This window comes from Pleurodeles waltl, chromosome 2_2 (genome assembly GCF_031143425.1).
Source record: "Pleurodeles waltl isolate 20211129_DDA chromosome 2_2, aPleWal1.hap1.20221129, whole genome shotgun sequence".
In the NCBI taxonomy this organism is placed as follows: Eukaryota; Metazoa; Chordata; class Amphibia; order Caudata; family Salamandridae; genus Pleurodeles; species Pleurodeles waltl.
This window is the reverse complement of record NC_090439.1, coordinates 157,687,810-157,712,232: the sequence shown is the minus strand read 5'-3', so window position 1 is coordinate 157,712,232 and position 24,423 is coordinate 157,687,810. Positions and strand designations below refer to the sequence as shown.

The window sequence follows — 24,423 nt, the reverse complement described above, 5'->3', positions numbered from 1 at the left end:
TCAGTGGAGAAGGGGTTGCCCCGATTCCAGTCTGCCAGCAGGTAAGTACCCGCGTCTTTGGAGGGCAGACCAGGGGGGTTTTGTAGGGCACCGGGGGGACACAAGTCAGCACAAAAAGTACACCCTCAGCGGCACGGGGGCGGCCGGGTGAAGTGTGCAAACAGGCGTCGGGTTCACAATGTAATCCAATGGGAGACCAAGGGGTCTCTTCAGCGATGCAGGCAGGCAAGGGGGGGGGCTCCTCGGGGTAGCCACCACCTGGGCAAGGGAGAGGGCCACCTGGGGGTCGCTCCTGCACTGGAGGTCGGATCCTTCAGGTCCTGGGGGCTGCGGATGCAGTGTCCTTACCAGTCTCGGGTCTTTGAAGCAGGCAGTCGCGGTCAGGGGGAGCCTCTGGATTCCCTCTGCAGGCGTCGCTGTGGGGGCTCAGGGGGGTCAACTCTGGCTACTCACGGGCTCGCAGTCGCCGGGGAGTCCTCCCTGTAGTGTTTGTTCTCCACAAGTCGAGCCGGGGGCGTAGGGTACAGAGTGCAAAGTCTCACGCTTCTGGCGGGAAACGTGCGTTGTTTCAAAGTTGCTTCTTTGTTGCAAAGTTGCAGTCTTTGTGAGCAGAGCCACTGTCCTCAGGAGTTCTTGGTCCTTCTAGATGCAGGGTAGTCCTCTGAGGCTACTTTGGTCGCTGGACCCTGTGAAACGCGTCGCTGGAGCAGTTTCTTTAGAAGTGGGGCGACAGGCCAGTAGAGCTGGGGCCAAAGCAGTTGGTGTCTCCGTCTTCTCTGCAGGTTTTCAGCTCAGCAGTCCTTCTTCGACTTAGGTTGCAAGAATCTATCTTGCTGTGTTCTGGGAGCCCCTAAATACTCGATTAAGGGTGTGTTTAGGTCTGAGTGGTTAGTAGCCAATGGCTACTAGCCCTGAGGGTGGCTACACCCTTTTTGTGCCGCCTCCCTGAGGGGAGGGGGGCACATCCCTATCCCTATTGGTGGAATCCTCCATCTGCAAGATGGAGGATTTCTAAAAGTCAGAGAACCTCAGCTCAGGACACCTTTGTGGCTGTCCTGACTGGCCAGTGACTCATCCTTATTTTTCTCATTATCTCCTCCGGCCTTGCCGCCAAAAGTGCGGCCGTGGCCGGAGTGGGCGGGCAACTCCACTAGCTGGAGTGCCCTGGGGTGCTGTAACAAATGCGGTGAGCCTTTGAGGCTCACCGCCAGGTGTTACAGTTCCTGCAGGGGGAGGTGAGAAGCACCTCCACCCAGTACAGGCTTTGTTACTAGCCACAGAGTGACAAAGGCACTGTCCCCATGTGACCAGCAACATGTCTGGTGGTGTGGCAGGCTGCTAAAACTAGTCAGCCTACACTGGTAGTCGGTTAAGGTTTCAGGGGGCACCGCTAAGGTGCCCTCTGGGGTGTATGTTACAATAAAATGTACACTGGCATCAGTGTGCATTTATTGTGCTGAGAAGTTTGATACCAAACTTCACAGTTTTCAGTGTAGCCATTATGGTGCTGTGGAGTTCGTGCATGAGAGACTCCCAGACCATATATTCTTATGGCTACCCTGCACTTACAATGTCTAAGGTTTTGCTTAGACACTGTTGGGGCATAGTGCTCATGCACTTATGCCCTCACCTATGGTATAGTGCACCCTGCCTTAGGGCTGTAAGGCCTGCTAGGGGGGTGACTTATCTATACCTATAGGCAGTGTGAGGTTGGCATGGCACCCTGAGGGGAGTGCCATGTCGACTTAGTTGTTTTATCCCCACTAGCACACACAAGCAGGCAAGCAGTGTGTCTGTGCTGAGTGAGGGGTCCCTAGGGTGGCATAAGACATGCTGCAGCCCTTAGAGACCTTCCCTGGCATCAGGGCCCTTGGTACCAGGGGTACCAGTTACAAGGGACTTACCTGGATGCCAGGGTGTGCCAATTGTGGAAACAAAAGTACAGGTTAGGGAAAGAACACTGGTGCTGGGGCCTGGTTAGCTAGCCTCAGCACACTTTCAAATCATAACTTGGCATCAGCAAAGGCAAAAAGTCAGGGGGTAACCATGCCAAGGAGGCATTTCCTTACACAACCCTCCCCCCCCCCAACGAAAGAGGATGAGACTAACCTTTCCCAAGAGAGTCTTCATTTTCTAAGTGGAAGAACCTGGAAAGGCCATCTGCATTGGCATGGGCAGTCCCAGGTCTGTGTTCCACTATAAAGTCCATTCCCTGTAGGGAGATGGACCACCTCAACAGTTTTGGATTTTCACCTTTCATTTGCATTAGCCATCTGAGAGGTCTGTGGTCAGTTTGAACTACAAAGTGAATACCAAAGAGGTATGGTCTCAGCTTCTTCAGGGACCAAACCACAGCAAAGGCCTCCCTCTCAATGGCACTCCAACGCTGCTACCTGGGGAGTAACCTCCTGCTAATGAAAGCAACAGGCTGGTCAAGACCATCATCATTTGTTTGGGACAAAACTGCCCCTATCCCATGTTCAGAGGCATCAGTCTGCACAATGAACTGGAGTAACCTGGAGCTTTGAGAACTGGTGCTGTGCACATTGCTTGTTTCAGGGTGTCAAAGGCCTGTTGGCATTCTACAGTCCAGTTTACCTTCTTGGGCATTTTCTTGGAGGTAAGTTCTGTGAGGGTTGTCACTATAGATCCATAACCCTTCACAAACCTCCTGTAGTACCCAGTCAAACCAAGGAATGGCCTGACTTGAGTCTGGGTTTTTGGAGCTCCCCAGTCCAGAATAGTCTGGATCTTAGGCTGGAGTGGCTGAACTTGGCCTCCACCTACAAGGTGTCCCAAGTAAACCACAGTTCCCTGCCCTATCTGACATTTGGATGCCTTGATAGAGAGGCCTTCTGCTTGCAGAGCCTTCAAAACCTTCTTCAGGTGGACCAGGTGATCCTGCCAGCTGGAGCTAAAGACAGCAATATCGTCAAGATAAGCTGCACTAAAGGACTCCAAGCAAGAACTTGATTCACTAACCTTTGGAAGGTGGCAGGGGCATTCTTTAAACCAAAGGGCATAACAGTAAACTGATAATGCCCATCAGGTGTGGAGAATGCTGTCTTTTCTTTTGCTCCTGGTGCCATTTTGATTTGCCAGTACCCTGCTTTCAAGTCAAAGGTACTTAAGTATTTGGCAGCACCTAGTTTGTCTATCAATTCATCTGCCCTTGGAATGGGATGGGCATCTGTCTTGGTGACAGAATTAAGTCCTTTGTAGTCCACACAAAACCTCATCTCTCTCTTTCCATCTTTGGTGTGAGGTTTGGGGACTAAGACCATTGGGCTAGCCCAGGGGCTGTCAGAGTGCTCAATGACTCCCAATTCCAGCATCTTGTGGACTTCCACTTTGATGCTTTCCTTAACTTGGTCAGACTGTCTGAAAATGTTGTTTTTGACAGGCATGCTGTCTCCTGTGTCCACATCCTGGGTACACAGGTGTGTCTGACCAGGGGTTAGGGAAAAGAGCTCAGCAAACTGTTGCAGGACCTTCCTACAGTCAGATTGCTGTTGGCCAGAGAGGGTGTCTGAATAGATCACTCTATCTACTGAACCATCTTTAGGGTCTGTGGAGAGGGGATCAGGGAGAGGTTCACTCTCAGCTTCTTGGTCCTCATCTGTTACCATCAACAGATTCACATCTGCCCTGTCATGGAAGAGTTTGAGGCGGTTGACATGGATCACCCTTTTGGGGGTCCTGCTAGTGCCTAGGTCTACCAGGTAGGTGACCTGACTCTTCTTCTCTAGCACTGGGTAAGGGCCACTCCATCTGTCCTGAAGTGCCCTGGGAGCCATAGGCTCCAGAACCCAGACTTTCTGCCCTGGCTGAAACTCAAACATAGTAGCCTTTTGGTCATACCAAAACTTCTGGAGTTGTTGGCTGGCCTCAAGGTTTTTGCTTGCCTTTTCCATATACTCTGCCATCCTTGAACGTAGGCCTAGTACATATTCCACTATATCTTGTTTAGGCTCATGAAGAGGTCTCTCCCAGCCTTCTTTAACAAGAGCTAGTGGTCCCCTTAGAGGATGGCCAAACAGAAGTTCAAAGGGGGAAAACCCTACTCCCTTCTGAGGCACCTCTCTGTAGGCGAAAAGCAGACTTGGCAAGAGGACATCCCATCTCATTTTGCGTTTTTCAGGGAGCCCCATGATCATGCCTTTCAATGTCTTGGTAAACCTTTCAACAAGACCATTGGTTTGTGGATGGTATGGTGTGGTGAATTTGTAAGTCACCCCACACTCATTCCACATATGTTTCAGGTATGCTGACATAAAGTTGGAACCTCTGTCAGACACCACCTCCTTAGGAAATCCCACTCTGGTAAAAATACCAATGAGTGCTTTGGCTACTGCAGGGGCAGTAGTCGACCTAAGGGGAATTGCTTCAGGGTATCTAGTAGCATGATCCACTACTACTAGTATGTATTGGTTCCCTGAGGCTGTGGGAGGTTCAAGTGGACCCACTATGTCCACACCCACTCTTTCAAAGGGGACCCCCACCACTGGAGGTGGAATGAGGGGGCCTTTGGGTGTCCACCTGTCTTACCACTGGCTTGACAGGTGGCACAGGAGACACAAAACTCCTTGACCTTCTGGGACATGTTGGGCCAATAGAAGTGGTTGACTAATCTCTCCCACGTCTTGGTCTGTCCCAAATGCCCAGCAAGAGGAATATCATGAGCTAAGGGTACAATGGACTCCCTAAACTCCCGAGGCACTACCACTCTACTAGTGGCACCAGGTTTGGGATCTCTTGCCTCAGTGTAAAGGAGTCCATCTTCCCAATAGACTCTATGTGTTCCTGTTATTTTTCCTTTGGACTCTTCAGCAGCTTGCTGCCTAAGGCCTTCAAGAGAGGGACAGGTTTCTTGCCCCTTACACAACTGTTCCCTTGAGGGTCCCCCTGGGCCTAGGAGCTCAACCTGATAAGGTTCTAACTCCCGGGGCTCAGTTCCCTCAGAGGGCAGAACTTCTTCCTGTGAAGAGAGGTTCTCTTTTCTTGTTGTGTTGAAACTGGTTCCCCAGTTTTCTTTCCTTTTCTCTTGGAGGGTTGGGCCCTTTTTCCAGGCTCCAACACCACTTTTTCACCCTGAGCCTTGCACTGTGCCCTTGTCTTGACACACACCAGTTTAGGGATACCCAGCATGACTGCATGGGTTTTGAGTTCTACCTCAGCCCATGCTCAGGACTCCAGGTCATTTCCAAGCAAACAGTCTACAGGGATATTTGAGGAGACCACCACCTGTTTCAGGCCATCGACCCCTCCCCACTCTAAAGTTACCATAGCCATGGGATGTACTTTAGTCTGATTGTCAGCGTTGGTGACTGGATAAGTTTGTCCAGCCAGGTATTGACCAGGGGAAACCAGTTTCTCTGTCACCATGGTGACACTGGCACCTGTATCCCTCAGGCCTTCTACACTTTGCCCATTAATTAAGAGTTGCTGCCTGTATTTTTGCATATTAGGGGGCCAGGCAGCCAGTGTGGCTAAATCCACCCCACCCTCGGAGACTAGTGTAGCTTCAGTGTGGACCCTGATTTCCTCTGGGCACACTGTTGATCCCACTTGGAGACTGGCCATTACACTGTTAGCTGGAGTAGAGTTAGAAGTGGAACCTTTCTTGGGACAGGCCTTGTCTCCAGTTAGGTGTCCTGGCTGATTACAGCTACGACACCAGGCCTTTTTGGGATCAAAGTTTTTACCCTTGTACCCAAAATTGGATTGTGAAGAGGCTCTGGGCCCTCCCTCCTGAGCAGGTTTTTGGGGCCCTATAGAAGACTCATTACTTTTCCCTTTGGAAGTCTCAACACTCTTCCCCTGGGGAGTCTTTGTGACCCCTTTCTTTTGGTCACCCCCTGTGGAAGACTTGGTCACCCTAGTCTTGATCCAATGGTCCGCCTTCTTTCCCAATTCTTGGGGAGAAATTGGTCCTAGGTCTACCAGATGCTGATGCAGTTTATCATTGAAACAAATACTTAACAGGTGTTCTTTCACAAATAAATTGTACAGCCCATCATTATCATTTACACCACTGCCTTGAATCCAACCATCCAGTGTTTTCAATGAGTAGTCCACAAAATCATCCCAGGTCTGGCTCGAGGATTTTTGAGCCCCCCTGAACCTAATTCTATACTCCTCAGTGGAGAATCCAAAGCCCTCAATCAGGGTAGCCTTCACTTTCCAGTGAACATTTCCCAAAGGAGAGCACCCCAGTGAGATCTGTTTACTTTTCTGGTTGCACAAGCCCTCTCAAAAGCTGTGAACCATTTGGTGATGTCATCACCATCTTCATATTTAGGTACAATCCCTTTAGGGATTTTCAACATGTCAGGATAATCTCTGACCCTATTTATGTTGCTGCCACCATTGATGGGACCAAAACCCATCTCTTGTCTTTCCCTTTCTATGGTTAGGAGCTGTCTCTCTAAAGCCAATCTTTTGACCATCCTGGCTAGCAGGAGGTCCTCTTCACTGAGGCTGTCCTCAGTGATTCCAGAGGTGCTGGACTCTCCTGTGAGAGAAGCAGCATCTCTGACTATCACTTGTGGAGTCAGGGCTCGAGGAGCCCTGGCCTCCCTAACTAGGGCTGGAGGTGGGAATTCCTCCACTTCACTAGCTTCCCCCTCTGGGAGGACATCCTCAGAGGGGTTGTTCTTGGCAAACTCTGCCAAAAGCTCCTTGAGCTGTAATTTGGTAGGGTTTGAACCAGTTCTAATCTTTTTCGTTTTGCAGAGAGACCTTATCTCTGACATCCTAAGATTCAGGTAAGGGGTGACGTCGAGTTCCATCACATTCTCTTACGCATTAGACATTATGTTTCTAAAAGTTGGAATACTTTTAAAGAATCTAAAACTATCTCTAGAACTTACTTCAAACTTTTACAAAACTTTTAAAATCTAAATGAAATGCCAACATGGACTAACACAAGGCCCTAGCAGGACTTTTAAAAATTTAGAAAAATTGCTCAAATTTCAAAAATCTGTTTCTAATGACAATTTTTGGAATTTAGTCGTGTGATCAGGTAGTGGCTGAGTAGTCCAGCAAATGCAAAGTCTTGTACCCCACCGCTGATCCACCAATGTAGGAAGTTAGCTCTGTATGTACTATTTCAAAGTAAGAAATAGCATGCACAGAGTCCAAGGGTTCCCCTTAGAGGTAAGATAGTGGCAAAAAGAGATAATTCTAATGCGCTATTTTGTGGTAGTGTGGTCGAGCAGTTGGCTTATCAGAGGGTAGTGTTAAGCATTTGTTGTACACACACAGGCAATAAATGAGGAACACACACTCAGAGACAATTCCAGGCGAATAGGTTTTTGTATAGAAAAATATATTTTCTTAGTTTATTTTAAGAACCACAGGTTCAAGATTTACAAACAATACTTTAAATGAAAGGTACTTCACTTAGGAACTTTAGGAACTTTGAATTAGCAAAATAGCATATACAGTTTTCACACAAATGGCATATAGCTATTTTAAAACTAGACAGTGCCATTTTTAACAGTTCCTGGGGGAGGTAAGTATTTGTTAGTTTTGCAGGTAAGTAAACCACCTACAGGGTTCAAAGTTGGGTCCAAGGTAGCCCACCGTTCGGGGTTCAGGGCAACCCCAAAGTTACCACACCAGCAGCTCAGGGCCAGTCAGGTGCAGAGGTCAAAGTGGTGCCCAAAACGCATAGGCTTCAATGGAGAAGGGGGTTCCCCCTGCTCCAGTCTGCCAGCAGGTAAGTACCCGCGTCTTCGGAGGGCAGACCAGAGGGGTTTTGTAGGGCACCGGGGGGACACAAGTCAGCACAAAAAGTACACCCTCAGCGGCACGGGGCGGCCGGGTGCAGTGTGCAAACAGGCGTTGGGTTCGCAATGTAATCCAATGGGAGACCAAGGGGTCTCTTCAGCGATGCAGGCAAGAGGGGGGGGCTCCTCGGGGTAGCCACCACCTGGGCAAGGGAGAGGGCCACCTGGGGGTCGCTCCTGCACTGGAGTTCGGATCCTTCAGGTCCTGGGGGCTGCGGATGCAGTGTCCTTACCAGGCGTCGGGTCTTTGAAGCAGGCAGTCGCGGTCAGGGGGAGCCTTGGGATTCCCTCTGCAGGCGTCGCTGTGGGGACTCAGGGGTGTCAACTCTGGCAACTCACCGGCTCGCAGTCACCGGGGAGTCCTCCTTGTAGTGTTTGTTCTCCACAAGTCGATCTGGGGGCGTCGGGTGCAGAGTGCAAAGGCTCACGCTTTCGGCGGGAAACGTGTGTTGTTTCAAAGTTGCTTCTTTGTTGCAAAGTTGCAGTCTTTGTGGTGCAGAGCCGCTGTCCTCAGGAGTTCTTGGTCCTTCTAGATGCAGGGTAGTCCTCTGAGGCTTCAGAGCTCGCTGGACCCTATGGAACGCGTCACTGGAGCAGTTTCTTTAGAAGTGAGGAGACAGGCCGGTAGAGCTGGGGCCAAAGCTGTTGGTGTCTCCGTCTTCTCTGCAGGTTTTCAGCTCAGCAGTCCTTCTTCGTCTTAGGTTGCAAGAATCTATCTTGCTGTGTTCTGGGAGCCCCTAAATACTCGATTTAGGGGTGTGTTTAGGTCTGGGGGGTTAGTAGCCAATGGCCACTAGCCCTGAGGGTGGCTACACCCTCTTTGTGCCTCCTCCTTGAGGGGAGTGGGGGAACATCGCTATCCCTATTGGGGGAATCCTCCATCTGCAAGATGGAGGATTTCTAAAAGTCAAAGTCACCTCAGCTCAGGACACCTTAGGGGCTGTCCTGACTGGCCAGTGACTCCTCCTTGTTTTTCTCATTATCTCCTCCGGCCTTGCCGCCAAAAGTGGGGCCGTGGCCGGAGGGGGCGGGCAACTCCACTAGCTGGAGTGCCCTGGGGTGCTGTAACAAAGGGGGTGAGCCTTTGAGGCCTTTGAGGCTCACCGCCAGGTGTTACAGTTCCTGCAGGGGGAGGTGAGAAGCACCTCCACCCAGTACAGGCTTTGTTACTAGCCACAGAGTGGCAAAGGCACTCTCCCCATGTGGCCAGCAACATGTCTGGTGTGTGGCAGGATGCTAAAACTAGTCAGCCTACACTGGTAGTCGGTTAAGGTTTCAGGGGGAACCTCTAAGATGCCCTCTAGGGTGTATGTTACAATAAAATGTACACTGGCATCAGTGTGCATTTATTGTGCTGAGAAGTTTGATACCAAACTTCCCAGTTTTCAGTGTAGCCATTATGGTGCTGTGGAGTTCGTGCATGACAGACTCCCAGACCATATACTCTTATGGCTACCCTGCACTTACAATGTCTAAGGTTTTGCTTAGACACTGTAGGGGCATAGTGCTCATGCACTTATGCCCTCACCTATGGTATAGTGCACCCTGCCTTAGGGCTGTAAGGCCTGCTAGAGGGGTGACTTATCTATACCTATAGGCAGTGTGAGGTTGGCATGGCACCCTGAGGGGAGTGCCATGTCAACTTAGTCGTTTTATCCCCACTAGCACACACAAGCTGGCAAGCAGTGTGTCTGTGCTGAGTGAGGGGTCCCCAGGGTGGCATAAGACATGCTGCAGCCCTTAGAGACCTTCCCTGGCATCAGGGCCCTTGGTACCAGGGGTACCAGTTACAAGGGACTTACCTGGATGCCAGGGTGTGCCAATTGTGGAAACAAAAGTACAGGGTAGGGAAAGAACACTGGTGCTGGGGCCTGGTTAGCAGGCCTCAGCACACTTTTAAATCATAACTTGGCATCAACAAAGGCAAAAAGTCGGGTGTAACCATGCCAAGGAGGCATTTCCTTACAAATACCCTTGCACGTTAGTAGGTGGCGTCGGTCGACTCTGCAGGCGTCGTGGTCGCCGTGATGATGTCGGGAGTAGTACATAGACGCCACCCTCGGGCAGTGACATCAGTTCTTTTCTTTCCGCACCACGCGCTGATCCGAAAGAGAGCTACTCTCGGCTACTTTTTGGCGGAATTCGACTGTTTTGTCGAACTTTTTTGGTGTGACACTTGGTGCGTCGAGGATGTCCCCGAAGACCAGGTTCAAGCCATGCGAGGACTGCCACCGCATGATGTCGGTGACGGACCCTCATTATGTTTGCCTGTGGTGCCTTTAGCGCGACCATGACCCGAAGTCGTGCTCTGAGTGTCGGGCAATGCATCCGAAGGCTTTGAGGGAGTGGTCCCTAAAGTTGATGGCGGCCCGGCACTCGACTCCACGTAGATCCCGATCTCGCTCGAGAGGAAGGTCTTGAGATCGGTCGCAGAGCCATCACCACTCGTCTTCTTCGAAGCCTTCGGGTCATGGTAAGAAGAAGTCCCATCGCTCTCCGACTTCACCCCGTCGCTCGGCCGACGTGATGCGGGACGAGCGTCCACGTACTAGGCCTCCGTCCTCGGAGCCTACATCTGGGCCGACTCCATGCTTCCCCGAGTTTCCCGGAGCAACCCCCGCCTTACTCAGGGAGTTCTACGAGGCCATGCACCTCATTTTTGGGCGTGCCAACCCCGATATGGTGCCTTCGTGCCCAAGGGGCTTGGCTGAGGGGCCTTCGGGTTCCGCGCCGGCGGCTTCGGCCCTGTCCACCAAGGTCGCCTCCGGATCCGTGCGCGGATCTGCACCAACGCCGGTCGCACAATCAAGACCTTCCCCGGCGCCAGGTCATTTATCGATGCTCCCGACGTCGGTAGTGCCCACTATCGTCGTCGACCTGATTCTCATTCCCGACGACTCAGAGTCAGAGCGGCATCGGCCGACGCCGCCATCGGCTTCGGTTGGCCCTATTCACCGAGGTCGGATTCTGACCCATTTTCCTATGGGTACGAATACGGGGAGGAATTGGAGGGGTCCCTAGACCCTTATGAATACCAGGAAGACCCTACTATGGACTGGGCACAGGACTTGGGAAAGCCAGTGGTCTGGATACTTTTCCTGACGCTGGCATGCTGCCTCTTCCTACCGTGGCTACGGTGGAGGGAGCTACCTATAGTATGGTGGTTAGTAGGGTGGCTGAGGTCCTTGGCCTTGAGCTACCTACTGTCGAAGTTAGGTCTAATCTCCTGACGGAGGTGCTTCAGCCTGGGGCTTCTACGTCTGAACCCCTTCTCCCATTTAATGAGGCCCTCACTGATGACCTTTTGGGTACATGGTCCAAACCCAAAACAGGGGCTCCTGTGAACAGGACTATCGCTCGCCGCCAGCTGCCTGCGCCGAACGACCCAAAGTTCCTGTCCCAACATCCTACGCCTGAGAGTCTTGTCATCCAGGCGTCGTCTTCTTCTGGTGCGTTCCCTTCCGCACCCCCGGATAGGGAATCCAAAAGGCTGGAACAATTTGGTAAGAAGTTGTTTTCTTCCTCCAGCCTCGCGCTGCGGTCCGTGAACACCACATGCCTTTTGGGCCATTATTCCCACTCACTGTGGGATACGGTTGCGCAAGTCCTGCCGCAGATACCGGAGGAGGCCCGTGCTATCGTCTCCCAAGCCATCAAAGATGGGAGAAACGCTGCAAAGTTTACGATCCATTGTGGGCTGGATACGACCGACTCTCTGAGCACATCGGTTTCAACGACAGTGGCCTTACGGCGCCATGTCTGGTTACGTACTTCTGGCTTCTCGAGGGATGTCCAACAGTCACTCATGGACATGCCCTTTGATGGCACCGTCTCTTCGGAGACAAAGCGTACTCGGCCTTGGAGAGGTTCAAGGATTCCCCGGCTACAGCTCGGTCCCTTGGCCTTTCTTCCACCACATGCCCCCCACAGTCCGCTTTCTGTCCCTTTTGTGGCCACGGAAGGGATACCCTATCGCGTCCTCAACCCAGCCACTGGGCCATACACGCTGGACAGCCTATGCGTGGCCAGGGGCGTGGAATCCCACGTGGCCATGGGACAGGGAACCAGAGGTCTGTCCAGTCCACCTCTGCCCCCAAAGAAGCCTCCAAACCTTCCTAGTCCGTTCCCTCACTCCCGCCCAGTTGGTGACAGGATCTGCCATCACCTGCCCCACTGGGAACATATAACCACAGACGGGTGGGTTTTGCAAATAATTTGGAAGGGCTACTCCCTCCCGTTCGAATCTGCACCACCACACATGCCACCATCCTTCCATCACCTTTAGGAGGATCATTTGATGCTTCTCCGCCAGGAAGTCGCGGCTCTCTTGGCCAAGGGAGCTATAGAAAGGATCCCTGTGCCAGAAGTAGGTTGTGGTTGTTATTCCCACTACTTTCTGATACCAAAGCAAAGGTTTGCGCCCTATCCTAGATCTTCGGGACCTGAACTACTTCCTCAAGAAGGAGAAGTTCAAAATGCTCACCCTGGCTCAGGTTCTGTCTGCCTTGGACCCAGGAGACTGGATGGTAGCATTCGACTTGCAGGATGCTTATTTCCACATCCCCATCCTGCCTGCCCACAGACGTTACCTACGATTCGTGGTAGGCCACGAGCACTTTCAATTTACAGTGCTCCCTTTCGGCCTTACCAGTGCCCCTCGGGTGTTCACGAAAGTGATGGTGGTGGTTGCAGCTCATCTGCGCAGGTTAGGGGTCACAGTCTTTCACTACCTAGACGACTGGCTATTGAAGGCGCCTTCACCCCTGACAGTGGTCTCCCACCTCCAGACTATGGCGGACCCCCTGCACCAGCTGGGGTTCACTATCAACGTGCCGAAGTCACACCTGACTCCCTCTCAGATGCTCCCTTTCATCGGAGCAGTTCTGGACAAAGTGCTGTTTCGGGCTTATCCTCCCCAAAAGCGAGTCCAAGACATTCAGTCTATGATTCTGATCTTTAAGCCTTCGTCTTGGGTTTCGGTGAGACAGACTCTGAGGCTGCTGGGCCTCTTGGCCTCCTGCATCCTGCTAGTAACACATACCAGGTGGCATATGCAGGCTCTGCAATGGGACTTGAAGTTCCAGTGGGCGCAGCATCAGGGAAATCTCTCCGACATGGTTCAGATCTCGTAGGGGACTGTGAAAGACCTGCAATGGTGGCTTTCGAATCCCAATTGGGTCACTGGCAGATCTCTCTCCCTTCCCCACCCAGATCTCTCTATAGTGACAGATGCGTCGCTTCTGGGTTGGGGCGGCCACATGGGCGAGGCAGAGATCAGAGGCCTCAGAGTTGGGACTCTACATAAATTTCAGACTTGCGTTGAAAGCATTCTTTCCTTCTCTCAAAGGGAAAGTAGTGCAGGTGTTCACGGACAACACTACCGCAATGTGGTACTCCAACAAACAAGGCGGGTAGGGTCCTGGACCCTTTGTCAGGAGGCCCTACGCATCTGGACATGGCTGGAACATCAGGGCATTACTCTGATTGTTCAACATCTGGCGGGCTTTCTCAACGCCAGAGCAGACGAACTCAGCCGCCGACGCACTGTCGATCACGAATGGCGTCTCCATCCGGAGGTGGTGCAAGGTCTCTTTCTCAAGTGGGGAGAGCCTTGGTTAGATCTGTTCGCCTTCACAGAGAACACGCAATGTCAGCTATTTTGGGACTCGCTCAGAGATGCTTTTCATCTCGAGTGGCACTCCGCCTCCTTTACGCCTTCCCGCCTATCCCTCTTCTGCCCAGAGTTCTCAAGAAAATCAAGGACGACCGGGCCCAAGTTATCTTGGTGGCTCCAGACTGGGCTCAAAGAGTGTGGTATCCAGAGCTATTGAGCATGTCCATCGATCCTCAACTCAGACTGCCTCTTCGGGCGGATCTTCTGTCGCAGCAGCAGGGGATGGTCCTCCACCCGAACCTGTCCAACCTCCGCCTTCATGGGTGGAGATTGAGCGGCAACAGTTGACGGCATTTGCCCTTCCACCCGAAGTCTGCAATGTTATCTTGGCAGCCCGCGTCCATCGACTAAAACTATATACGCCTGTCGTTGGAATAAATTTGTGGCATGGTGCACCAACAAATCTGTTGACCCCCTATCTGCCCCTCTTTTAGAGGTTCTTCTATTCATTCTTTCTTTAGCCCAGGAGGGCTCTGCATTGGGCACCCTTAAGGGGTATCTGTCTGCCATTTCCGCCTTTCTTAGGCTTCCTGATCAGCCCTCACTCTTTAAATCTCCTCTTGTGAGTAGGTTCTTGAAGGGGCTCACCCACTTATTTCCCCCCACTCCCTTCACCATGCCTCAGTGGGATCTCAATCTTGTACTTACTTACATGATGTGTACCCCCGTTGAGCCAATGCATAATTGTCCCTTACGGATCCTCACCTTCAAAACTGTCTTTCTCATCGCCATCACCTCTGCTTGTAGGGTGAGTGAGCTTCAGGATGTTTCTTCAAAGCCTCCATACTTGTCTGTGCACCCCGACAAAGTGGTGTTACGCACTAGGGCTTCCTTCCTTCCTAAGGTGGTTACACCATTTCATGTAAGCTAGTCCATCACTTTGCCTACCTTCTACACACCCCCACATCCTTCCCATGAGGCGGAGAGACTCCACTGCCTGGACCCAAAAAGAGCGTTGGCGTTCTATCTCAATCGTACTAAAGACTTCCGGGTGGAAGATCAACTCTTTGTTGGCTATGTAGGTGCGAAGAAAGGGAAGGCGGTGCAGAAGCATACCATCTCTCGATAGGTGCTTCTGTGCATCAAAATGTGCTACGCTTTGGCAAAAAAGCAACCTCTTAATGGCTTGCAGGCTAATTCTACCAGGGCCACTGCTGCATCCACTGCGTTAGCACGCGGAGTTCCTGTCCTGGATATCTGTCAGGCAGCTACGTGGGCATCCCTGCACACGTTTGCTAAGTATTACTGCCTGGATAGTCAGGTCCGCCGGGTCGGCTACTTTGGTCGTTCGGTCCTGCAGGACTTTCTAGTATGATCTTTGTTCACAGCCCACCACCGAGGATGGCATTGCTTGGGTATCTATTCTAAGTTAAGGAATCTGCAACTAGAAGTCTCTATCAGATGTACAAGTTACTTACCTTCGGTAATGAAATATCTGGTAGAGACATATTCTAGCTGCAGATTCCTTATGACCACCCATCCTCCCCGCTTGAAAAACTGATTTCTAGGGACAGGTTTTCCTCGCTTTCAGGTCCTTAGCTCTGGCGTGCCAAACTCAGTGTTCTTAGCGGCTCTGTGCTCTGCTGTGGAAAGTCGTTAAAAGAAACTGACGTCATTATGCGAGGGCGGCGTCTATGTACTACTCCTGACGTCATCACATCGACTACGACGCCTGCGGAGTCAACCGACGCCACCTACCGACACGCAAGGGTATTGCTCGAAGAAAAATCTCCGGATCCAGTCTGACGCCTGGGGGAAAATTCTAAGGTAAGGAATCTGCAACTAGAATATGTCTTTACCAGATATTTCTTTACCTAAGGTAAGTAACGTGTACATTAAGGAAATTATCCCCTGGTTTAATAAAATGCATGCTTTTGTTTCCCTTTTTCAATGTACTCTTTCTTCAATGGAGCACCCCTGTGAGCATGTGTTCCGATTGCCTTTGAGCTGTTGTGTGAGCATGTGTACATGCTGTGCTTTGTGAAATTTCTGCAGTGCCTGCTGTAATGTTTTCAGGTGTCTTTGAGCCAAAAGTGATAACCAGAATTGCTGAGAAAAAGTGTGTTGTTATAGTTTCAACATTGGTGGGAAAATATTTAACGAGGAAAATTGAATTGATTTAGTGATATATTGTCCAACTGTCTAAAAGAATATTTTAAGCTATGCTAGTAGGCATCAGAATATGAAAGCCAAATCACTTATGTTATGCTACATTCTTGACCTGTTGAAAGTTTAACCTTTTCTCTCTTAAGACTTTTATCAAATATGTTTGTCATTTGCAGGAATGGTGGGAGCACCACCCTACAGAAAACTGTGAAAGAAGAGCCAATGATAGACTACTTTGATGTCCAAGATTGAAGCTTTTCAGTTGGGATATTCTAGGAACATGCACGAGTTGAAGACTGGAAGGAAAGGCTATTGACTTTAAAAAAACCCTGTATCTGTGCCTAAACAATCCACACACTTGCGAATCACACTAAGGGCATCCTCAACCTTAAACATGAAAGCACTGCTCCTTCAAACCAGTACAAACATATAGGTGTGACATTGGTAATTTGAGGATGATTTTGTTGGAAACTTTGATACATGCTTTCAATGGGAACGTTAGTTCTTACCTCGCAACTAATAATGTAGTACCACTTCTGTGAAGTAGGTAGGCACCTTAGGTTTTGTGGAATGTGTTCACTTCACAGAAATGTAATTCCTGAAACTGACAACTACTCCAATGAGTTGGATCATAAAGGTACCTCACATGAAAAAGACATGGTAATAGTAGACTCCAGGCAAAAATACTTTTGAAGCTGCTTGCTGTATGGTATTAAATGATTGGAAAGAAAACACCCCTCCCCACCCCACCCCTCCAAACATCCCAGATGTTTTTGTGGTGTTGATTGAATTGAACCTGATGGTTCTAGGCTGGGGACACCAGACACTTTTACTGGAGTTGTGCAGCAGTGTGTCAGAAAACACATTGCTTCCCGATGGAAAGACCTAAGCCTGCCCTAACTCCCCATTCTCCCACCAAACCCTCCAGACCCCACTTGCCTGTTGCCCCACTCTTTCTGCCTGCACATGGCAGGTATAGTATGTCTTCAATGTTCTTCCCGTAATCAGTGTAAGCCACACAGAAAAGGACCAGGTGTCCCTGGGTCCCCATGACTATTTCCCATCCAAGGAAAAAACTTGTAAACAGCTAATGTTGTTACACGAATAGCGTCTGGAATCAGGAATTCTTACCTTCCTGTATACCACACCAAAATCCTCCAAACTCATAATCAAGGCTTAAGTTGAACAATCTGTTATTTCTACATACCAACACTTAGCTATCTTCTGTCATCTTGTTGGCTACACGTTCTTTAAAATTGTTTGTCTTGAATGCAGTTCATAGCAGTTGTTCATACTGACTTTCTTAACATATCAGAAGATTCATGTTCACTTAAATTATTATTCCCGGGACAATTTATGTTTGTTAGACCAACCTCTTTTTCCATTTGATCTCTCTGAATGTACCTGAAATGCTTAGCTTATCAGAAATTCATGTTGATGCAAATTATTTTTCCCTGGGCAATTTAGTTTTTTGTTAGACCAATCTTTTTTTTTGATTTCCCTGAAATTACTTGATCATTTCACACTGAGCATATCTGCCGCTGCAGGGCATTAATGCTATGTTCAATGAACCTATCTATTATGAGAGATAACTCTTGTGAGATAGCAGGAACATTTAAGTCAGTGTCAAACCGATTGGTTTGATATAGCATAGGTAATGTTCACTTTGAAGAGACATGTTTTGAAACTTATTAGTGCTTGAAGAAGGATGTGATATTGCGGATATTTTGAAAGCTGTGTGTTACCATTGCTGTCAGGAGACCTTTACTTGTTGTTTTATCTACCAAGTGAAGTTGACTAAATTATTCTGTAGCCCTGTGAGATCTGATTTCCTTTATTGGTCTCACTTCACTGCTGTCCACACGGTTTTGAGAGTTTCTTGATTTTTTTCAAATGGTGCATAATACTATGGTGTTGCTTAAATCTTGGTTTTGAGAAGGGACATGTTTGTATTTTCTTGGTAGTAATGCTTCCTCCTCTGCCTCTTTCATTCCTTGATGGGAATTTTATGTGTCAGCAGGCATGACTAAAAAAAACTTCTCAATGGAATCCTGTCACTCTGCAGTGTTCAGTGGAAATATCCAAAATGCTTGAAATCTGTCACCAACTATCCCTATTCACATCTCTTTTGGTTTTGTACACTTTTTAACTAAGCTATCCTTTTATATGTTTTATCCTCTCTCTTTCGAGTCACCAAGAGCTATCAGTTCTGGACAGATGGTTGATTGTCCCATACTGGGTTCACTGCTACCAGTTTTGGAGAAGAACCTCCAAGTGTATGTAATTATGAGTGCCACCTAGTGGTTAAACACAACGTCAAAGGCTTGGTGTCCTTTGGTACTGAACATCATCTTTTCAAGCCTGGCAAAGTGCTGAAAATATCACAGAAGTATGTCCCTGCCTCTCAATGTTGCCAACTGGACCACAAACCCATGGGGTAGCTTAGTCTTCTGGAGTGCAATCCAAAGAAAACAAGGGCTTCTGGCTAAATCCCCTCAGCCAGAGAGAGAGACGATTCCTCTTCTGGCTTCTATTACCAGTTCATCATTGGTGCCAAAATTACCGGTAATCTGGACACAACAAAACTGTATAGAATTGTCCTAAGTAAATGGAGTACCAAGCCACTAACAGAACCTGCTTTGGGACATAAAACAACGATACAAAAATATTTTTTGCCCATTGTTTTGGCACTACTGTTGGATGACCTGGACTAATTTCTTCATTTGAATCAGATTCCTTTATTTTTCAATGAAACACTTCCCCATCCTTTGTTTTTTAACTTTGGTGACGGGCCTTAGTTTTCTTGATACTAATAACCGTGACCCAGACTAGGTTTTTTCTTTTGGCATAACTTATTTAATAAAGGAACTTATTTGCCTTTGTTAACAGCTGTTTGTCCAACTACGACCAAGGACACCCTCTACCTTCATAATTACTTCAAGAAGAAGAGATTCAGGTGCTGCATTTGCACAACAGTGTTTAAATCGCCAAAATAATATAGAAGTTGTATTGGTTTCCATATTGTTCTGTTTGTTTATGAACAATCTGCAGATCAATATGGAAGAGCCTTCACATCCAGCATCTCTGAAGAAATAAAATTGGAGTCAGATATTGAATCCCTGGAAGCTTTGTTTCTGTTTTCTAAGCATGCCACATCATATATCTGTTTCAGAATGTATACCTTTCAGTGATAGTGACATGTGTATTCATTTTTTGAACACACCTTGCTTACCTAGCATAGGTCTCTACTAAGCAATTCATTTCCAAAACCATAACTATAAAACCCAAGTCTCAGAATATTTAATCATTATAGACCCCTTGCCAATTCAGGCTGGTATTAACATAGTAAAGTCTAAGGACCAGCTTCTCATATCTCCTCTTTTAACTAAGATGATAAAATGATGTGATAACTAGGATAAATGTCTGACAAGAATGCCTCTGCCTCTTTAAGCCAATTTAGTGTGGCTTTTGTGATGGTATTTCGTCATTTTCACCTTACCAGACTTGTTAATTTTCTGCCACCAGATCCTCCAGATGAATATCTTTTTGGCTGTCTGATAGAAAAGGAAGTGGATGAAAGGGAGAGTAGCTGCAAATAAGACGTTATTGGCTGCAAACATTGTATAAGCATGATAAATTCAAGCATAAAGTGATTTACTGCAAGCCTCGTCTTTATATCCTTCAAGATATCAGACGTGTTTGCTTCTGTAGTAATTTCAAAATCATGCTTTGCTGAAAGTGATTAAAAGTGTACCAGAAATATAACCAGAACTTTGTGTGTGAAGAACTTCATTATGCCATTTAACACCAGGATCATCAGGTCATTCTAGAATCGGCACATGCTCCTACTAGCGTAAACCCTTCTACCTTGAGTTGTGAGCACTAATTCTGGGGGCCACGTAGATGCAAGACTAAATGACATGAGTAACTCTGCAGAACACTTATTTCCTCATATTATCATTGTACTTAGGTGAGATTTGCTTTTGAAGGTCAATAAAAAGCTACAGCAGGTGTATAGCCTACACTGTGCTCGGTTAATGAATGTTCACTTAAGCCTCAGCCTTGCTTTCAGGGAATGGATACACTTGTTCCCTCACTTAGATGATTTACTGGTGACAGCTAAATGTCCACAGCTCTAAGAATCTTCCTTGTGATTTGCAACCCACTGTACAGTCTGGGCAATCAAACAAAATCACCTCTACTGGCATAACAGATTACGCTGTGAAGGAATTGTAATACTTTTCTTTTGGCCTACATTTCCACCTCCATAGACTTGGCCTTAGGGTACATAGTTCAGAACTCACTGTACAGCATTGGCATATTGGTTCCAGTTGCTTGTTGGTCTTACAGACGTATGAATCATTTCTGTCCCTTTGGCATAGTTTTGAAGACTTAAAACAAACAATTTAGCCACTGACTTTTTGCAAAATAATTTTTTGACCTTCAGGGCAGTATTCCTGGAAACTGCCAGAATAGGCAAGCTTCAAAACTTTTCAGCAAATGTACTTAGTCCACTGACATGGTTGACTTTTGGATGGTCGCCCCCTCATGTCAAAGGTCTCAATTAGAAAATAGTACTTATTTTTTCCAGCCAAGATATCACACTACTTATTTTGAGAACAATGGTTTTGGAGTTCACTAAGGAATTGCTCTTTTAGACTGTCTGTCCCTCTCTTCATAACTATTCTGAAGTTACTCTAGGCAACAAAATCTCCAAGGTAACTATTGCCAGTTGCATAATCTACTCTTTTCAAAATCCTACACTGTTAGGTAAGTAACAAAGACTCCTTGAGATTTCATGCTAATTTCAGCAGAGCTAGGGCAGGAGTGTTCACCTTCCAACTACATTATCATTACAGAAATGATTATACCTACTCATCATGCATTTTGAAAACATCACGTTGTGAAAACATAGTCTCGTAAAATACAGCATTTGACAAAGTTATCTGGGTCAATTTGCCTGACCCATAGTCTGTTATGTTCTCTCTCCCAATTCGGTTCCCAAAATCTTGGGGATATACGAAAGCAGGACACTCACTTAGCCACGTTCTTCAAACAATTGTTGTGCTACAGCACTGCATGTTGATATGAATAAGTTTGAGACACTTTCCCTTAGAGGAGTGAACTAAAAATGTGAATTAATCGCTATTTTAAGGTGATGTCTGCTAACCAAGCCAACTCCCACTCAGTCGTCAATAAGGAAGAGCTAAGATTGCAAATAGGTATTTTTCTCCTATTGTTCAATGCCTTAAATGAAATAACTTTCTCTGTGCTTCTAGTTAAGTGCCTTCCCCTTAGCCCATCGTCTGACTGGAGCAGGTGCTTCTTATGGAAGCAATTACGAATCAATATTCTGAAGAACTTAGACCCCTCAAACGTTTTCATAGGCCCATATAGTTATTTTTAAAACTAATACAAGGCAAACCCAGAACAACATGCCTTATGATAATTAAAGGTGTACCTGCTACCAGAGGACCTTCAAAGTTGTGAACATGGAAGTTGAGCTAGTAACCAGTCTATACATGTTTTTCTTTAATACTTCAAAGCTCTCATGTGTCCTACACTTTTGTGTAAGACTTTTTTTGTTTGTAAGAATGTGGCTTTTCAGCACACTCTATATGTGACAGAAGGCATGACGTGCATTGAAACCTTCAAATATGTCAATTGCAGCATTGGATGTTCGGAAGGAGAAACCACTGCAATTTTAACACAAATGCAAGACTTTTTTGTTACTCATCAGCACTGGTGGCCAGTGAAGGTGGTATCCTGCATAATCATCTGGTTAGAGGTGTGAATTTGGACTCTGACCACAGTCATCTTTTACAAAGTGTTTAGCACCAACATCACATTGGCTTCAAGGAGAGCTTTGGCTGACGTTGACTATTGTTTCAGCACTTTTCATACACACTTCTTATAGTTCCAGAAAGTAGTGTATGGTGCAAAACTGGATTTTCAAAACAGAGGAAAGCAGCACACATGTATTTCTCAGTTGATCTGTGAGCCCTAGGTTTATCTTAGAGTTGTTTATTATTGTTGTGATATTGTTTCATGTTATTAAATAGTGAACTCCTTTTAAGATCAAATCATCTTTGTAGCTGACTACAATATTATATAACCACTTTCCAAAGACAAAAATCTAATGTGTTGTGAAGTTCACAAAAAGCTAAGAAAAGACAAAGAAGAAAGTTTTGAAAGAGATAATAGATGTATTGTCAGTGTTTCTAGAGGCCATATTTTGTAAACAGTGATTTAATCCTTTTTTAAGGATTAGAACAATATCATCTAAGACTCCAATGTATACTTGTTGGCTTGGGTCTACTAGTCTTAATTCAAAGAAGGAACATACTCATGCAAACTGCATTGGCACTTTGTGGTTCCTCATTTGCAGGAACAATTCATGATTTCATTATTCGTCACCCTCTCCCATCAACAATGCCTTTAAATCTTGCTTTTTAACTTAGGTAATTTTGTATTTATTTATTAGATTTAAAACTGTGTGTTCTTTTTATCGGCCTTCCAGTTATTGAATTCTGTAACAATCACAAAATATATTTTGAATGTAAAAAAGGTGGAATTGAGTTTTCTGTTTTAAATTGTGCTGTTATTTGGATTTTGTGCCAAGTTGGGTTAAGCATGCAAAGTAGTTCTCTTTTTCATTTGGGATTTGCTGTAGGGGAAAGTACGGCTTACCATGTGCGGCTCATTCATCAGTTTTTTCTGAGGCACAACATGTTTGTACTCTGGTTGACTAGGGGCCCATAGTCACACAATTCAAACTTTTGTATATGGTCATAAATCTTAACTGGCCTTGCCCATTCAGAATACCAAGGAAGAGGGCTCTTCTAGCTAATGCTGCTCTCAAATATTACACTAATTGTTGCCATAGCCAATGAGTCAATGCCAAATCTATACTGCTTTGTTGTTTCTGCTTTGTTGGTTTCAAAATTTGCTACAGTTTTGAAGTGTGTGCTCTCCTTTGCAGCATTCATAGTACACAGTGATGTAGGATAGCAATGGCCCAATTCAGGATAATATGATCTTGAAAGGCTGTTCTTGCATACCGTCTCTAATTCATTTTTTATCCACACAATTATATCAGAGCATTGCACTTGTAAATTATTTTTTGCCAACACACACTTTGTTGTAACATATATTGTGCACCATCATATACCATTGCATACTTTCCTTTGTTCTCCAAAAAGATATCACTCAAAAGGATCCCACAAAATAGTTCTCTTGACAACCCAGGGTCTATACCATTTTGCTGATTTTAGTAATATTTTTCTACTTTACTGAAATGGTGAAGAATGTTAGCTCTATTGGATTACATTGAGCTCTGCTATCTGGCCAGATGTTTAATCCCAGTGATGTGTCTTAAAAGATAACTTACTTAGTCTTTTACTCTTATTAAATGAGTCTTGTAAAATCAATGAAGGGTGCAGATACTGTTTCAGTGTCTCTATCACTACTTTATAGTCTTATCTGTCATAAGCCTGCAACCCACTTGGTCTCTGTATGTATATTGATAGAGGTGCCAGCCAAACAGGAATTGAGTGTCACTATGAAAGCAGAAAATAAGTTAGTTTCCTTCTCTATAGTCACACATACTTGTATGTTGGTTGTGACATCATGCTGAAGAGGAGTTGAATCACAGCAGATCTTCTCCAGGATCCTCTCTTCTCTAGAAGTCATATTGTATTTTATTAGGGCCAAGATGATTGGTCTTTACTGTCCTCTGTAGTTTGTGTAAGATTTTCTGTTGAACTAATGTTTGTCCTTTCCAAATTATTTAAGTCTAGCACTAAGGTAACCGTAAGGTAGCAGTCAGTAATTACCTTGCTTTTAATAAAAAAGAATGGTGTTACTAACTGTCTATTGAGGACGTGTGTGTTGATTGCCTGCCAGAAACTATGGCAGCATGTGACATTGAAATTACACATTCTACATTAACCCTCCCTGAACAAAGTAGGTACAAAACTAATTACTGAAGGCATCAAGTCACATTCCTCTTGATGATCAACTTCAATTGCTCCTTATGTTTAACTAATGCCCTAAGCTTCTGCGTAGAGTACCACCAGCACTTATTGCACAAAAGGCTGCTTGCTATATTTTGTCTTGTTGGAAATGTACCTCTTCTACATATTTCTAAGGCTACCAAACTGGTTTCAGTGCACGTGTGATGCAAACCATAGTATGGCAAGTGCAACACATTTCATTGACCATTTCCACTACACTTTAGCCAGTTACTATTCCCCATAATCCAGTTAGAACATACATTGGGAATCAGCTAATGATAGTACAGAATATGAATAATAGTCAGTATCTGATGTGCAGCAGTTAGCTTGTATGCCTTAAAGCCAACAGATGGTCGATGGGCTTCTAATAGCCCAACCTGACACTTCATGTATGTGAAGTGCATTATTTTGTGTGGGCTGCATTGCTTCATTTGTTGATTTTGGTGTTCATTTCTCTTTTATATAATCTGCAGATAATCATCAGTAGTCAAAAAGCACACATAGATTGTTAGTTTAGTGTTTCTGGTCACGAGTAAACAAAGTAAACGTTGTATAAATTACATTCAAACTGTAAGAAAAGACAAAACATAATTTTGAAAATGACCCTTTGGGAATTATTGAAAGATTTGCTGCAAATGCACAATGAGCAACTAAAATAGTAACTTAGTGTTGCAAGGACTCAATCAAGCAGCACTTTCATTATATCACCCAGTCAACTGTTTCCTGTGAAAATGGGTATTGAATGAACTATTCAACAGTATCAAAGTTAGTGCTAACCCTGCACAGTGAAGAACTTACGAATGTCAACCATGGTGGCAAACCCTGCACAGTGAAG

The 24,423-nt window shown here is 46.5% G+C and overlaps 1 protein-coding gene across 1 annotated transcript in view; it reads left to right on the top strand.

Annotated features, from left to right (window-relative positions):
- Positions 1-15,969, top strand: part of NFX1 (nuclear transcription factor, X-box binding 1) — a 1,141,187-nt gene extending 1,125,218 nt beyond the window's left edge. The window contains exon 24 of the mRNA XM_069219549.1: positions 15,750-15,969. Within this exon, the coding sequence (XP_069075650.1) occupies positions 15,750-15,825 (76 nt within the window). The 3' untranslated portion in view covers positions 15,826-15,969. The remainder of the gene's footprint in view (positions 1-15,749) is intronic.
- Positions 15,970-24,423: the final 8,454 nt, after the last annotated feature.